This window comes from Antechinus flavipes, chromosome 2 (genome assembly GCF_016432865.1).
Source record: "Antechinus flavipes isolate AdamAnt ecotype Samford, QLD, Australia chromosome 2, AdamAnt_v2, whole genome shotgun sequence".
Classification (NCBI taxonomy): domain Eukaryota; kingdom Metazoa; phylum Chordata; class Mammalia; order Dasyuromorphia; family Dasyuridae; genus Antechinus; species Antechinus flavipes.
The window spans coordinates 609,143,178-609,161,470 of NC_067399.1; the positions used below are offsets into that span (position 1 = coordinate 609,143,178).

General features: G+C 36.4%; 1 protein-coding gene across 1 annotated transcript in view; it reads right to left on the reverse strand.

The window, feature by feature from the left end:
* Positions 1 to 9,632: 9,632 nt before the first annotated feature.
* The window catches only part of CPEB3 (cytoplasmic polyadenylation element binding protein 3), a 258,766-nt gene continuing 250,105 nt past the window's right edge, over positions 9,633 to 18,293 (reverse strand). The window contains exon 11 of the mRNA XM_051981647.1: positions 9,633 to 12,957. Within this exon, the coding sequence (XP_051837607.1) occupies positions 12,913 to 12,957 (45 nt within the window). The 3' untranslated portion in view covers positions 9,633 to 12,912. The remainder of the gene's footprint in view (positions 12,958 to 18,293) is intronic.

Consider the following 18,293-nt stretch of genomic DNA (forward strand, 5'->3'; position numbering starts at 1 on the left):
TTAGATCATTACCTTGTTGAACTTCTGGCTTTCACACCTTGTGGGTTAAACCATTAATTGTTCCTGTAGCATGATAATTCCTCCCTTTTATGGAGGGGGAGGATGAGAATTATTGGGCTTGTAGAAAATAGCAGTCTGCTCTCTAGCATTGGCCACATGACCAGAACTTCCAGCAAGTACTTAATAAATGCTTGATTTATTGATTTAAAATGTGTTTATAGCTACCTAGAAGGCAATGCTTCTAAAAAACAAACAAACAAACAAATATATAAATAAAAGAATATATTTGCTAATGCCATGTAGTGTCCTTTCAGTTCAAGAGGAAAAGCATGTTTTATCAGGGAGTTGTATGAAAATGCCCTTTCTGACAGAGCGCTCTCTCTCTCTCTCTCTCTCTCTCTCTCTCTCTCTCTCTCTCTATATATATATATATATATATATATATATATATATATATTCATTCATTTATTTATTTATTTTTTATTTATTTATTTTAAATAATTTTTTATTGACAGAACCCATGCCAGGGTAATTTTTTACAGCATTATCCCTTGCACTTACTTCTGTTCCGATTTTTCCCCTCCCTTCCTCCACCCCCTCCCCTAGATGGCAAGCAGTCTTACACATGTTAAATAGGTTACAGTATATCCTAGATACAATATATGTTTGCAGAACCGAACAGTTTTCTTGCTGCACAGGAAGAATTGGATTCAGAAGGAATAAATAACCCGGGAAGAAAAACAAAAATGCAAGCAGTTTATATTCATCTCCCACTGTTCTTTCTTTGGGTGTAGCTGCTTCTGTCCATCCTTGATCAATTGAAACTGAATTAGTTCTCTTTATCGAAGAGACCCACTTCCATCAGAATACATCCTCAACCGGTATCGCTGTTGAGGTATATAATGATCTCCTGGTTCTTCTCGTTTCACTTAACATCAGTTCATGTAAGTCTCGCCAGTCCTTTCTGAAATCATCCTGCTGGTCATTCCTTACAGAACAACAATATTCCATAACGTTCATATACCACAATTTACTCAACCATTCTCCAATTTGGGCATCCATTCATTTTCCAGCTTCTAGCCACTACAAACAGGGCTTGACAGGAAATTGTGACCCCATCTCTATCGGGCAAAAGTTAATTTTGATAATGTAGGACAAGAATTCAATCTAGAACTTGAGAGAAAATGAGCATTTTTAGTTTAAGGGGGAAAAAATGTGATAGGTGAGCATCAAGATATCAAAATGTGTTTTCTGGAGAAGACTGGCAAGAAAGAGGCATGGACAGTCCATGCCTCCTTGGTGCCCACTCAGTGTCAAGATAACTAGAGGAGAGCTTCTAATATGTGCTTTAGACTCTCTGTGGAGGATTTATGGAAGATTGTGGACAGCAATTGCCCAGGAGGAGAGGGCATGGATGGGTTACAAATTGTGGTGTTGGAGAGAACATCCATATCAACCAGTTCACTGTTCCATCAAGGTGTTGCATTGAGAAGTGTTTTATCATTCTTATTTTTTAATCACTCATCATTTTAAAGAATCAGATCTGATTAAGAGAATGTGAGCTTATATATCCTTCCAAACCTCCTCTGGGGAGTCACTCCTGACTTTGGAATGATGGACTTCATGGGAAGCTTCAGAAAGTCATGATCACCATCTAGTGGTGAAATAAGCAATTATATCAGCTCTGCTTAATGGATTTCTATGGCACAATTATATTCTTACAAAAAGGCACTTGCATATAAATTATCTCTAGTGATCTTCATAACTTGGGTAGATAGAGAATTCAACTATCCTTATCTCCATTTTGTAGGTGAGGAAAATGACTTGCCCACTAGTCCCATACCTTTCTTCTTTTTTCTTTTTTCCTTCCTTCCTTCCTTCCTTCCTTCCTTCCTTCCTTCCTTCCTTCCTTCCTTCCTTCCTTTCTTCCTTCCTTCCTTCCTTCTTTCCTCTTCTCCCTCCTCCCTCCCTCCCCCCTCTCTCTTTCTCTCTCTGTCTTCCTTCTCTCCTTCCTTCTCTTTCTCCTTCCTTCTTTCCTTTCTTCCCTCCTTTCTTTTTTCTTTGAAACAATCAAGATTAAGTGACTTGTCCACACAGCTAGTAAGTGTCCCATATTCTTTCCATTCCATTTTTTTTAACTTTGCACATAAATTCTGCAGGAACTTCGTAGAGATTTCACATCTTCCAAATTTATTCTAAGATTTTAATCTCCATAGCATCTTCTATCTTAATAAGAATAAGAGAAGTGTTCAGGATGATTTCATATGTGAACAGTGCTACCTCACTGGTTATGCTATTCAACAAATAGGCCCTAAAAGAAATTCAGATTATTATCACTATGCAACCCAAGTTTGAGGGTGATGACTTCCCAACTCTTATACAAAAAACAGTGAGCATATCTATGCAGTGATGATGTCCAGAAACTCATTTTTGTTTCTGATTATCATAGGAAAGGAAACCCCAGTGGCAAATACTAACTGACCTGGTTGTTACCTGTCTTCCATATGCCATCTTCCTGCCTTTGCACAGGCTCATCTCTGTGTCTGGAACCCACTCTTCTTCCACTCATTAAAATCATTAGCTCTTGTCTAAATCAACCTTGTAACATAAAATTTAAAGAGACAATAAAAAATAGTAAAATCATTAACTTCTTTCAATATTCAACTCAGGTGCCATTTTCTACCAGAAAGTCTTTCTTGATACATATTCCTCATTGTTAACATTCTCTGTGTCATTTAGGCATTCATCAACTGAGGAATAATTTAGCAAATAATGGATATATGAATGTAATAGAATATAATGATAGCTAGGATTTATATAGCACTTTGAGAATTTTACATGTGTTAACATGTCAGCAACACTGTAAGATAGGTGTTATTTCTACAAATTGCTGAGTTAGGATTTAAACTCAAGATGCTCCAGCACTCTATTTACACTACCTAGCTCGGTATTAATGTTCTGTAAAAAATCACAGAAGTTTCAGAGAAATCTGGGAATATTTCTGTGAAATTATGCCAAATAAAGTCAACAGAATCAGGGAAATAATGCATATAATTTATAACAGTAGGAAATTACATCCTGTTGATAGATGCATCTTTCCCTCAGATGAGAAGTCAAGGATAAATGTCAAGTCTTAAGCTTGGGATCAAAAAATCAACATTCTAAGTACAAAAGCTTGAAGGCAGGATTTGATAGAGTAGCTCTGAAAAAGAGGTCTGGGGGTTTTGGCTCACTGCCAGAGCAATGTTAGTCAATAGTGCGGTATGTTTTGTATTATATCATGTTGTATTAGAAAAGATATCACTTTCAGGAAGGAAGAGGTAATAGTTCAGTTTTGCTCTGCCCTGGACCTCAAGTACTACATTCAGCTCTAGAAGTCACAGTTTAAGAAGGGCAATGATAAATAGCAGTGTGCAAAGCAGATGGGGGAACAAATGGAGAAGAATGGAGTCCGGTCAAATGTGTAGGGAACATCAGAGGGGATTTGAAGACCTATCACCTGAAAGGGGAATGAGACATGCTCAGGGGGAGAAATATGGATGGATGATGGAGGAGAGGGGGAGAAAGCAATTTGAGATTTAATATCAGGAACAACTTTCTAAAAATGGAGCTCTAGATTGTCTCAGTTCCCCTCACTGGAGTAATTCAAGTAGAGATTGGATAGCCATCTCTGAAGGACATTGTAGTGAGGAATATTTTTTTGTGTACGTTGAACATGATGGTTGACTTAAAAGACAAGGATTTTGTGATGGAATAAGAAGAGAATAACGAGATATCATGAACTACAAGTGTGTAATGAGATACAAATTTTTTAGGCATAACCTATGAATCCAAACTTGTATTACTTGACAATACTTATTTATTACAAGAAAGGCTTTGTGGGATTTATGGACTAGAGAATTGCTAATAGTGATATAAAATTTTAAAACAGAAGAAAAAGCACATCGATAACTCAGTTCAAACATACATAGAAAAGAAGAGAAGCAAGTTCAGAAGGGGTCAAGACAATCAGGACAATGTTGGTTCTACCTTGTTAAATTTATTGAATTTACATATACATGTAGTTAAATTTATATATTTATGAATGTTGTTGAATATGTGCATAATATGCACTACAAATTAAATGAATATGTAAATTTATATATTGTTAAATTATGTATATATATATATAAATTTGTGTATATACATGTATATGTCTGTGTACATACATGCATATATAGACAGCATATCCCATGTATAATTATATAACATATCTTACTATATCTTGTTGTAAACATATTTAAAAGCCAAGTTATGTATAATAAATAAAATCGAAGCTTAAATGCAATCATCTTTCTAGCTTTCTTTGTATGTGGAAATGTTTCTGTTCACTGATGATTTTCTAGTTCATAACAAAAGCAACAACAAAAAACTCGGGCATCTTGTCAAGAAAACAAACATAGTGGACTTCACTTCTGTTTTTGAAATCTCATTCTCAGTCAAGATTACCACAGTGCTGATAAAATTGTCTGATCAATTTTTGTCTAAAAAGAGGGAATGGTCTGAGACTTCTACCTATTCTGTTTCCCAATTGGAATAATACAATGTTCAAGCCAGATGGGTAGTTAACTCTCTTAATTTTCTTTCATTTCTCTCTTTAAAATAAATACAGAGGTGAATGTTAAAAATTATCCATGCATATGTTTTCAAAATAAAAAGCTTTAATAAAAAATGAACAAAAAAACCTCAGATTTTTATTAATGTCTTTTGGGGCTTTTTTTTTGACATTAATTATATTTCCCACTGTTTCTTTTCCAGTACCTCCTCCTAGAGAGCCATCCCTTATCAAACATCTTTGAAAGCCACAGAAATTTCAAAAAAAAAAAAGTCTGATGTTATATACTCAACATTCTGTACGTGTAGTCCCCCACTTCTTTTTTTGAGACAATTGGGGTTAAGTGACTTGCCCAGAGTCACACAGCTAGAAAGTGTTAAGTGTCTGAGGTTAGATTTGAACCCAGGATCTCCTGACTTTTGGGCTGGTGCTCTCTCCACTGCACTAACTAACTGCTCTGGTCCCTTACTTCTATAAAGAAGTGAGTGAAAGGAATATCTTCCCATGTTTCTTTGGGGTGGATATGTATTATAATTTCATAAAAGTCATTTTCAAGTGTTTTGTTATTATTCTCTCAATTCAAATTCTTGTAGTAATTGTATATATTGTTTTCCTGGTTCTGCTTACTTTATTCTATATCAGTTCATTCAAGTCTTCCTAGGTTTCTCTGTCTTTGTCATATTCAGCCTGTCTTATATTAGTAATATTTTCACTTTTCATGTTTCACTGTTGTTTATCTTAGATATCAGACTCTCCTAAGACATATTTGATACAAATATCTTTCCACATTGACCATGTATGTATATATATCACACATAGAGTCTTATAAATACAGAAATACTATATAAATGCTACTTATTAGCTATTATTATGAGAAGCAATACCCTAAAAAAATATTATGGAAATTTATCATCTGTGCTTATTCCAATTGTAAGCTTCATTAAGAACATGGAATGTTCTTAATTGAGATCACTTTCTTGAAAATATCATTCTAAATATCTTAGGAAGCTTTTATTTTCCCCAAAGTGTCATAATATTCTAAGGAACGTATTTATTAAAAATTAATTACATAAATAATGGAACAAGTAATAGTCAGGAGATCTGGGTTTTCTATTTCTACTTCTACCACATTATCCCTCTCTTTAAAATATTTTTCATTTATAGCTTTTGCATTTATATTGTCTTCACCTCCTAATATATCCTTCTCTTCTCCACTTAAAGAGCTGTTCCTTGAGAATTCATTGAGAAAGGTGATTCTCAAGAGATGTGACCTGATAGCCCAGTCAGGCATATTTTGCTCATTGTGCCAAAAATCTTTGATGTTTTATCTCAGATAAAGGAAAATTAATAAATAATTTTGTTTATTATAAATTGCTTAGCCATTGTATCAGTGTCCTGTTTGAGCATCTTATTACACAAACACCCCAATCTCAAAACACATCAAATCTTGAACTCATAAAAAAATTGACCAAAAAAGTGTTCGTATTGAAGGGGAATCATATAATGTTCCTTGAGGGCTTAATGCGTGGCGTGCTGGATTCCTCACAGCAGAAAGTACTTTATGCAGTGGCCCAAGTGAGTCTGAGGATCATTGCTGCATAACAAAGAATGGAAAAGAGGAGGGAAGAAGGAGGTAAGCAAAACTAAATATCAGAAACCAATAATTGCAGTTTTATATACTTGCAGTCCCCACCATCATTCTGCAAAGAACAGAAGGAGGTACATTCTCATGTGGAGAGGATTAAAATTAATTCTATACCATTATTTTATTGATCCTACTTAAAATTAATTGATTTTTGTCCTGTTATTTCTGAAATAAGTCACGATTCTTTGTCGCTGACCTTTGTTCAGTAATTCAGCTGACCTGTAATGAGTTAGATGCAGTTCTCTTGTTTATCAGAGTTCTTTCTCTCACACACACACATACACACACACACATAGATATATGCATACATACATATGAGTATTAGTATTATATTACTCAAGGAATTCTGCTATCCTTGGAAGATTATGGGTGGACATCAGAAAACCTGTATTAGTATCTTTACACCCAGGCTATCCTTCAAGGATGTCTGATTTGCTATCCAAAGACTATCTCTAATTCTGCAGGTAAATTCAAACAATGAACATTTCTACTCACAGGAGGGAGCTGTTACCAGCCCCTTATCCCCAACTTCCAACCAATCATATTGTCTCCCATGCCTCAGGTATGTAATAAAGCATATTGATTTTGCCATTTATGATTCTGAACTCTTACAACTACTTATAACTTATTTTCTGCCTATAAAGTCTTGTTCTTTATTCTTTGTTTTCCATTCAGAGTCATCTTAGCTCACTGGGAAAGCTGAAATCCTATTGATTGGTAAATTAATATTTTATTAATGACAAATTGAATTTGCTTCTGGGACTTCCAGGAGCCAAGATAACAGTATAAGTAGTAAATTCCCATAACTCCCCCATATTCATCTCCAAACAACCACAAAATACTGCACCAAAGAAAATCCTAGACCAGAAGAACCAGCAAAAATAAGGGATGAAATTATCTTTTAACCCAAGAAAGTTGGGAAGATCAGCAAGAAAGTCTGTCTCACTCAAGTAAAAGGGGAATGCAATTCAAGACATCCTGAGCCCCAGAGTGGTGGAGTGATATATCTGACAGGACCTCACCACCCCCACCCCCCATTATGTGCTTGCATAGCCAAGGGAATGGGCAGACTCTAGCTCCAAGAACTAGCATGTGCTTCACATAACCTTGGGCAAACAGACACCACACTATGGGAGCCTAAGCAAACGGGCAAGTAGCAGTGCAGACCTGCCACATGCTACAGAAAAGTCTGGGGCAAGCAGCCAGCAGCCAGGTTGCCACATACATACTTCATTGGAACCCTGGGGAGATGCAGAAACATCCCACTGACCTCAGCACACATCAGATGCCTGCTCAGCACCAGGTAAGCTGCTAGACACCTACGACCTCCAGCAGCACCAACTATTCACTCCACCCCATCCCCTCAGTGCAGCACCAGACCAAAGGGTCTCCCATGGGCCTCAGGGTAACAGCCATGCAGAACCAGGTAAACAGCCAGGGCCTGTAGCCCCTGAGACAGTGCCCCTTCTCCCCTAGAACAGATCTCAAATTTGAAAGAAAAGAAAAAGGCCAAAACAAATAAGAAAAAAAACCCCAGCAAAACCAAATCTGATCATAGAAAGTTATTATGGTGACAGGAAAGATCAAGACACAAACTCAGAAGAGGACAATAATGTTAAAATACCTATAGGAAAAAACTGAAAAAAAAATGGAAAGTGATATCTCAAGCCCAGAAAGAACTCATGAAAAAGCTCAAAAAGGAGTTTAAAAATCATATGAGAGGTTGAAGGAAAATTGCGAAAAGAAATGAGAGTGATGCAAGAGAACCATGAAAAAAAAAAGAGTCAATAGCTTGGAAAAAGAAAACAACTGCTTAAAAAGTAATCAATAGTAATTTAAAGCATTTCTTTCATATCTATAGATATCTTGGATTTCCTCATCTGAAAACTGCCTGTAGATCCTTTGACCATTTATCAATTGAAGAATGACTTGTGTTCTTATAAATTTGACTGAGTTCTCTGTGTTTGAGAAATGAGGCTTTTATCATAAATACTAGCATTAAAATAATTCCTCAGCTTTCTGCTTTCCTTTTAATCTTGGTTGCATTGACTTTGTGAAAAGAATTTAATGTAATCAAAATTATTCATTTCATTTAACATTTCATAATGTTCTCTTTCTCTTCCTTCATCATAAACTCTTCCCTTTTCCATAGATCTGACAGGTAAACTATCCCTTGCTCTCCTAATTTGCTATGATGTTATCCTTTATATCCCATTTTGACCTTCTATTGGTATGCAGGGAAAGATGCTGACCTATGAATAGCTTCTGACATACCATTTTCCAGTTTTCCCAGAAATTTTTGTCAGATAACAAATTCTTATCCCAGAGACTGAAGTCTTTGGGTTTATTAACAAGTAGATTACTGTAGTCATTGACTATTACCTTGTATAGTTGGTAGTAATTGATTCTCTAATTATTTTCTTAGCTCCTACCAAATAATTTTGATGACTGTAACTTTATAATATAGTTTTAGATCTGGTATGGCTAGGCCACCTTCCTTTGTAATTTTTTTCATTAATTTCCTTGATATTCTCAACTTTTGCCCTCCAAATGAATTTTGTTATTTTTCTAGCTCTATAAAATAATTTTGGTAGTTTGATTAGTATGGCTCTGAATAAATAAAAATTTAGGCAAAATTGTCATTTTTATCATAAGAGGTCAGCCTACTCATGTGGAATTGATATTTTTCCAAATGTTTAGATATGACTTTATTTGTGTGAAATATATAAATAAATATATATGTCCACATATTACTATGCTTTGTCAAAGTTTTTTTTGCATCTATTGAGATAATCATATGATATCTGTTGGTTTTGTTATTGATATGGTCAATTATGTTAACAGTTTTCCTAATACTGAACCAACCCTGCATTTTTGGTATAAATCCCACCTGGTCACAGTATATTATCCTTGTGATAAATTGCTGTAATCCCTTTGCTAATATTTTATTTAAGTTTTTTGCATCAAAATTGGTCTATAACTTTCTTTCTCTATTTTCTTCCTGGCTTTACATATCAGCACTATATTTGTGTCACCAAAACAATTTGATAGGATTCCTTCATTTATTTTTTCAAATAGATTGTATAGTATTTGAATTAATTTTTCCTTAAATGTTTGGTAGAATTCACTTGTAAATCCACCAAATTTTTCTCCTTCCCTCTGACTCACCCCCTCCCATAGACAGCAAGCAACCCAATATAGGTAAACATGTGCATTCTTCTAAATGTATTTCCATACTTGTCATGCTGCACAAGAAAAATCAGATCAAAAGGTGAAAGAGGGAAAGAAACCAAGCAAACAAATAAGAACAACAAAAAATGAAAATACTATGATCTGCATTCAGTCTCCATAGTTCTCTCTCTGGATGTGGATCGCTCTATCATAAATCTGTTGGAATTGCCTTGTATCACCTCATTGTTGAAAAGAGCCAAGTCCATCACAGTTAATGATCACATAATCCTGTTGCTGTGTACAAAGTTCTCTTGTTTCTACTCATTTCACTTAGCATCAGTTCATGCAAATATTTCCAGACTTTTCTGAAATCAGCTTCTTCATTATTTCGTATAGGACAATAATATTCCATTACATTCATATAACAACTTATTCAGCCAAGTTGAATAACTAACTGATGGCCATTCACTTAATTTCCAGTTCCTTGCCACTACAAAAAGGGCTGCTACAAACATTTTTTGCACACGTGAGTTGATTTTTATTTTTTTATGATCTCTTTGGGACATAGATCCAATAGAGATACTGCTGGATCAAAAAGATATGCATACTTTGATGACTCCTCCAGAATGGGTAGTTCAATCACAACTCTACCAACAATGTGATCATTTATATTTTTGTAAATATTCATCTATTTCACTTAAATTGTCTCATTTGTTGGCATAAAGTTGGGTGAAATAATTTCTAATTATTGTTTTAACTTCCTCCTCACTGGTAGCAAATTTACCCTTTTCATTTTTGACACTGGTAATTTGCTTTTCTTTTTTAAAAAAATTAACTAAAGGCTTATCTATTTTATTGGAGGTTTTTTTTCATGAAATCAGTTTTCAATTTTGTTTATTAATTCAATAGTTTTCTTCCTTCAAATTTTATTAATCTCTGATTTTCAGAATTTCTAATTGGGTATTTATTTTTAATTTGCTCTTGTTCTCTAGCTTTTTTAGTTGCATGCCCAATTTTATTTATGTAAGCATTTAGTGATATAAAATTGTCCCTACCTAAGAACTGCTTGGGTTGCATCCTTGAAGTTTTGGTATGGTGTTTCAATATTTTCATTTTCTTTGATGAAATTATTGTTGTTTCTATAATTTTGCTACATACCTAGCTTTATGTAGTTTGAGACATTAATATATTTATAAGGAAGACAGTTGAAGGGGAAAAGCTCATAATAGATTCTGAAAACTAAAAGAAAAAGAAACAAACATTCATTTGAGAAAGGTTCACTTGAGAAAGATATAGCCCTTTGGGGTTTCCAAAGCCCTTTTCTCCCAAGAAGTATGTGAGGTAGAAAGTATCAGTATCATTATCTCCATTTTACAGATGAGTAAACGAAGTGACTTGTCCATGGCTAATGAATGGAAAAGCCAGAATGGGGAGCACAGAATTTCTGATGAGTTTTTGTCAATTTCTCTTTCCAGTGTGTCCCATATAAGACAAGTCCAGGTCAAGTCCTGAGCTCAGAGGGCAGTCAGTGTTATATGAGATGCATCCTCCTTGACCAGAGACTACCGAACATAGATCAGAAAACCCAATAGAAGGGACACGTTTCCAAGCCCTAGGGAACAGGCCATCTCAGGAAAACAATGTTCGGAGAACATCCTGGAACTAGAACAATATTGACTTTTGGCTTAAGACAAAACATTGGCTAAGTTTCACTGTGAGAAAGTATAATCAGCAAATCAATTGTGGTTCTGCTGATAGTTTTCAAGACTAATTAGTTAAAGTAAGATCTTTGACTTTAATGAGGGTAAATGAAAGTATTTCTGAAAACCTGGCTCCTTGGTGAGGAGCAAATTAGAAATCTGTAGAAATGCAAATAATTTCTTTTACTAATGGCCATGATCAAGAAGAAATTTCTTTACACATTTCTTTTGGGAAATTAAAAAGAAGAAGAGGAGAAACTACTTAGGAATTTCCTAATTGCTTTCCCCGACTTTGGACAATAGCTAAGATTCCGGGTTTGGACTTTGACACAAATTACATACTTCTTAAGGATAAGGATAGAATCCTTTTTTTATTTTTGCATCTCCTCCTAGTGTCTCCAGCTTTGCATTACTCATAGTAGAGTCAATGTTTGATGACTAAATGAAAGAAAATAGCCTCGTATTAGAAGGATATGCCTTCATATAGGGAATAAGACTGGATCTGGGTTTTCATCTGTACAGAGAATTCCCCCGACCAGTGCAGGTCAGCTCCTTCTCGGCACCTTATCGGCTTAGTGAGCTGCATAGAGCACAAAGCGCTCAAAGGACACATCCAACATTAAGCCATTAATTGTCCAAGGCATAATCCAGGTCTTTCTGCCTTTGAGACAAGCTCTTGAGAGATGATGCCAGAATTTCTCATACATGACATCACATAATTACTATGAAAGACATTTCTGATTTTCGAATGAGGAAAGCAAGGTCTGAATTATTCCCCTTCATTGATATTAGTGCTTACTCGTTGCAAATTTAAGAACACTATTTCTTTGCCCCTCACTCTGTCCCTCCTTTCCCCACAGTGAGTGCCCAGCATTGATTCTTGTTTGCACAGTGGGCATTCCAAAAATGTTTCTCAATGATGTTACGGAGCTTTGAGATGTCTTCTTTGTGTGCCATTTAAAGTTCCTGTGACTTGTAAAACTAACAAAATTTCCATCATGTCCCCTAAGCTAATGGTGCCATACTTCTGCTCCAATGAATGCAGTCTTGCAGAAATGATTCTCCCATCTCTTTTGGAAATAAGGGATGTGGGCTGGAGGTCAGGAGCCCTAGATTTGTAAAGGTGTGTGTGTGGGGGGATAACCTTGGAGGGGTCAAGTAATTCAATGTTCATAAATTCTGAGCTGGAAGGGACCTTGTAAATCATTGAGTTTAACCATCTCAATTTACAGAGGACACAAACATCCAGAAAAATGAAGATACTGACCCAAGGTCACATAGGAGATAGCAAAGTAGATATTCAAACCCTAGCTCTTTAACTACCCACTCAGGGGCGAGCCTTCCTTCCTTCCTTTTCTTTTCTTTTCTTTTCTTTCTTTCTCTTTCTTTTTTCTGTTCTTTTCTTGTTCCTTTCTTGCTTCCTTCCATTCTTTCCTCCTTCCTTTTTTCTTTTTCTTTCTTTCTTCCTTTTGTCTCTTATTTTTTTCCTTCCTTCCTTCTTCCTTCTTTCCTTCCTTCCTTTCCTTCTTTCTTCCTTCCTTCCTTCCTTCCTTTCTTCCTTATTTCTTTCCTTCCTTCTTTTTCTTGCTTCCTTCTTTTTCTTCCTTCTCTTTCTTTTTTCTTTCTTTCTATTTCCTTTTTTCCTTCCTTCTTTCCTTTCTTCCCTCCTTCCTTCCTTTTTCTTCTTTTTTCTTTCTTGGTCTCTTTCTTCCTTCTCTTTTTTCTTTTCTTCCTTGCTTCCTTTTCCTTCCTTCCTTCTTTCCTTTCCTCCTTCCTTCCTCTTTCTTTTGCCATTTTATTTTTTAATTAACATATTTATTTTCTCTTTCTCCCAATCCCCTCTTCATCTAAAAGAAATAGGAAAAAACAAGCAAAAGAAATTTGCACATTAGCCATATCAAAAAATGTTATGTCTCATTCTGCAACATGAATCCATTACCTCTCTTTCAGGAGATAGGTAGTAGAGTTCATCACCAGTCCTCTTATTCTCTTGATTCTGCTCACCTCACTTTGCATCAGCTCATGTAAATGTGATCATATTTCTCTGATCTCATTCTTTTTATCATTTCTTACGGCATGATGGTATTACATTACATTCTTATGCCATAATTTATTTAGCCATTCCCCAACTAATAGGCATTTCCTTAATTCCTAGTTCTTTGTCTCCACAAAAGATCTACTAAAAATACCTTTGTGCCTATGGGTCCTTTTCTTTATTCTTTGATCTGTTTGAGGTAGTCCTAGGAGAGGTACCCCAAAAAGGTCTATATAATATAATGACTTTGGGGAGGGGGAGCATAGACATAAATTGCTTTCCAGAATGGCTCCAATTCACAGCTTCATTAATAATGTGCCTATTTTCCCACAGTCCCTCCAATAATTGTTCTGCTTTTTTGTCATCTTTGCCATTGTGATGTTTGCAAGGGGGAAGCTCATAAACTTCAATTTAATTTTAATTATTTGTCATTTGGAACAGCTTTTCATACGCCTGTTGATAGTTTGCATAACCTTTGGTGAGAACTATATGTTCATATCCTTTAACCATTTGTCAGTTGTGGAAAGATTCATAAATATGAATTTCTTAATTTCTTGGAAATGAGTCTTTATTAAAGAAAGTTACTATAAAAATATTTCCTCATTTTGCTTGCAGTGATTTTGATTATGCAAACCCTTTATAATTTAATGTTATCAAAATTGTTCATTTTATCTCCCACTGATCTTCTCTATCCCCTGTTTAGTCATGAACTCTTTCCCCATCCATAGACCTGAAAGGAAATGTCCTTGTCCTGCTAATTTATGATGTGACCATTTATATTTAAGTCATATATCTGTTTGGAGCTAATCTTGAATTCTAGCGTGAGACACTGGTCTAAACTCAGAGTTTCTTAAGGAATTCATGAATAGATTTCAGGGGATCTGTGAATATAGGTGGGGAAAAATTATATCTTTGTTTCAATATAATTGGTGTCATTATTTTGTACATTTAAAAACATTATTCTGAGAAGGTGTTATAGGTCTTATCAGACCATCAAAGAGTTCCATGACATAGAAATGGTAAAGAACCTTTGTCTATGCCAATTTTTTTCCAAACTGCTTTCCAGTTTTCTCAATATTTTTTGTCCAATAAGGAGTCCTTCCTCCAGGAGTTGGGTATTTTAATTTATTAAAAAGTAGGCTAGCAAGTTTGTTTGTATCTGAATATTGTTTACCAGTTCAGTGCCACCAATTCATTTTGATGATTATTGCTTTGTAGTGTAGTTTGAGATCTGGTATTGTCAGACTCCTTTCCTTTCCATTTATAAAAATTCTTTTGTTTAGAAAAATTGCATATGTTTAACCTATATTGAATTGCTGTCTTGAAAATTTTTTTCCTCCAGTTGAATTATTTTTTCCAACTCTATGAAATAAAATGTTAGTAATGTTTATAAAGCACTGAATAACTAAATTAACTTAGGCAGTATTGCCAATTTTTATTATATTGGCTTGGTACAGTCATGAGTAATTAATATTCCTTCCATTATTTAGGTCTGTCTATATTTCTGTAAATACCATCGTGTAGTTGTGATCATATAGTTTCCTATGTGTCTTGATGGGAAGATTCACAAGTATTTTATACATGCTGAGGTTATTTTAAGTGGAATTTATCTCTTCTTTCCTTCTGCTAATGACTTATTTTATAGCCCAGGATTCTTTCCACTGTACCACAGTATTTCTCTTTAGCTTAGAGTTCTTTACAAAAAAGAAAAGGAAGGTTGGGTGGTATACTACCACTCTCTAGATTTCAGGATAATAAATTTCAAAAAGTTCAGAAAAATGATAGAGTACTGGATTGGTAGTCTGGAGATGTGGCTTTAATTCTGGCTTAAAATCATGGAATCTGAGAGTAGGAAGGATGTTAGTCATCAAGTACACCCCACACATGAAAGGAATTCCCATAATACCATACATATTTGATAAGTGGCTGTTCACTCTATGCCTCATTAAGACCTCTAAGGATAGGAAACCATCACTTGCCACTTAATAGCTATGACTTGAGGCAAGTACTCCTCACTTTCCTTATTTAGAAGCTGAGGAAGGGGGCAGCTCAATGAAGTACAGTGGACCTCACTGGACCTTACACACTTACTAGATATATGATCCTGGTACAAGTCACTTAATCCCACTTACCTTGTATAATAAAATGAAAGAAGGAAGGAAGGAAAGAAGATGAAAGAGAAGGAAGGAAGGAAGAAAGAGAGGAAGGAGAGAGAGAGAGAAGGAGAGAAGGAGGAAGGGAGGGAGAAAAGAAAAGAGAAATGAAGTAAGTGAAAGTGTTAGAAAACTAGATAACTACTTCAGGTTGCATCCAAATGCTGCTAATTTCTGAGCTTATTCTAGGAATATAAGGAAAATAGAAGAGCACAAAGTCTTCTGAAAGAGGGTCCTGACAACCAAACCTTCAAAAAAAACCACTTGTGCTCAACTCTTCCTTTTCTCAAAGGAGATTTCTTTGGGGTGTAGAGAAAACTAGCAAGTAATAGAGCCTGTAGGGGCTGAAATCTTCATTATAAAAACGGAAACCTCCATTTTATTTGGTTTAAAGACTGATATCAGTGTATCCTCATTAAAAGGGGAGCAGCTACTTGGTGCAGTGGGTATAATACTGGCTCTAAAGGCAGGAGGACCCGAGTCCTCAAACTCCTAACGCTTTGTAGCTGTGTAATGTCTAACTTTCCAATTCTGTGATTTTGTGAAATAAACCTAAAATCTTTCCTAGTGTGATAGGGTCCTACTGAAAGGACCCAGAGGACATGTGGTCCGATCCTCTCATTATACAAATGAGGACATCGAGAGCCAGGAAGCTACGGGGATTCACCCAAGGTCTCACAGAAGGGGAGCAGCATACCCTTGACTTGCACCCAAATCCTGTGACTCCAAATGGTCCCAGAGCCGATCAGGATTCTCCTGCCCTCGAGCATGATGGGTCTTCATAGGCAGGATGGGGCCTCAGCTCCCATATTTGTGTCCGGAGGCGGGCTGCACAATTCCTTCATGTTGAAGTTGAGTTCCCCTTACTCCTTCCCAAGCCTCGGCAACTCCAGGACCCCACTGAGCATCTTCTACTTGTGTTGGTTGTTATGATTATTATTATTTTTTTTTTTTACCAAGGGAAGAAAGCTGACTTCTACATTATCTACCTCAAATATGGGTCCCAGCAGCAGGAACTCCCTAATTTGGAAGTTTGTTCAATGGAGTTTATTCTCTGTCCCACCCCCTCCCATTCTATATTTTGCATGCACAGAGCTAAATTCAAGGGACATGAAAAGAAAGCTGGAAGCCATTTTGCTAAACACAGGATGTTTAATAAGGACCCCTGGAGAGTCTGCCTGGACATGGAAGAGGGTGTGTATTGGGGGAGGAGTGAAGGAAGAAATGTAAGAAGGGACTACTCATTGCAGAAGCATGCACGGTCTTTATCTAAGCCTCTCCTTTGGGACCAGAGAGATTATTTATCTAGTCCAAGCCCTTCCTTTTACAGATGAATTGGATCTAGAAAGGAATAAGGATTTGCCCAAAGGAAGTAGACACTAGGTCTCTAGGCTCCCAGCCCAGTTTTCTTTCCACTAACACAGGCTGGCTCTTTAGAGACTTCACACATCCATTTTAAAAAAGGTGCAAGTTTAGATGTTCTAAGGGGCTCTTTTTAGGTACAAAATGATGTAGCATATGCAACCTCCCACCACCACCTGCAGAATGGTATCCTGAGACTGTTGAATTAATTAACAGGAACTGTAATCCTGCTTTGGGCTCCTTTCCCAAATTATTCTCTCAACCCCACAGCAAAAAGAAAGGACCAAGATCTCTATGGCATTACCAGGAGCTATTCAGGAATGAGGGCAAAGAAAGGGGGGTGTTTATTGTTGGATCAGGATGGTGTGTGCATTTGCTAAATTCGTAGGATTTAGAATAGAAAGGAAGGCCAGAGATAAGTCAATCCTGTCCCCATTTTACAGGGGAGGAAACTGAGGCCCAGAGAAGTGAAATGATTCACCCAATAAGGCAATAAGGATTCAAACTCAAATCCTGGGAATCCAAACCCATGACTTTTGTCCTATGGCTCTGCCAATAGGTATTTGAATGAATGAAGGTATACTTCATTTGGAGACTTCTTTCTTCAGACTTTTCAGTAAATCTTGGCATCGAATACCACTGTCCCATGGCAGTTACATCAGACAACTAAAATGACTGGAGAAAGGTCTCAATTCTACCTTCTATATTGCCTACAGATCTTGTGCTTAGGAAGAAGGGAGGAGGGAGGAAGGGGAAGACAGGAGGAGCAGGCAGCATTGCCGTGTTGTTTTTTAAGGAAAACAAAAAAAAAATCTTATCACCTCTTAGTTAATCCTGAGCTGAACACTCCTTTTGTCTTTATTTTTATTTTCTGTGTCTGGACTGTTGGACAAATCTTCTTTAGGGCTTTCTTCTTTCTCAAGTTTTGAATGATGCAAATCTACTTTAATGTTACCTAATCAGATGTAATTACAAGTTTCTTTGCATTTTTTCATCCCTAGTTTTGTGTTTCCCAATATTCTTAAGCCATGAAGGTGTTCAAAGTGTTTGAGGAGCACAGGTCAAAGAGCCTGAGGGCTCTCTACTCTATCACAACCTTCTTGTCCTGGGGATCGCTGCCCCCTCCCCAATCAACCACTGGGAAAGAACAAGGTCTCCACTGATGGAAACACCACGTTCAGAAGGTCTGTGGCACAAGCAGAGACCTTGAAGGCAACGCCCATTTCATCCCAGAGAGAAAGGACAAGTCTTTGGCCCTCCAGTGCCCTGGCCGTCGCACCAAAGGTTTCATGAACTAATTTCTGGTGGACTCTAAACTGTTGTTTAGCGGGTAGCTCTTGAACTTGAGCAAGCCCCAGAAGAGGAAATATATATATATATATATATTTTTTTTTTATTTGGAAAGTCTCAAAACCAGGTAGGTCCTGGGATAAGGATGAAAGCACTCTGCATACTTACAGTTTCAAAGCATGACTTAAGGGTTTGAGCTTATTCCACATGGTACGTGCTGCTATAAGAAACTAGTTACGTGTTACGTCTCAAAAGTTCCAAATTATGCACACACGCATCCACACACGCGTACCCCCCCACACACACACACACAGAATGGGCACAACACAGCCAGCCCTCTCAG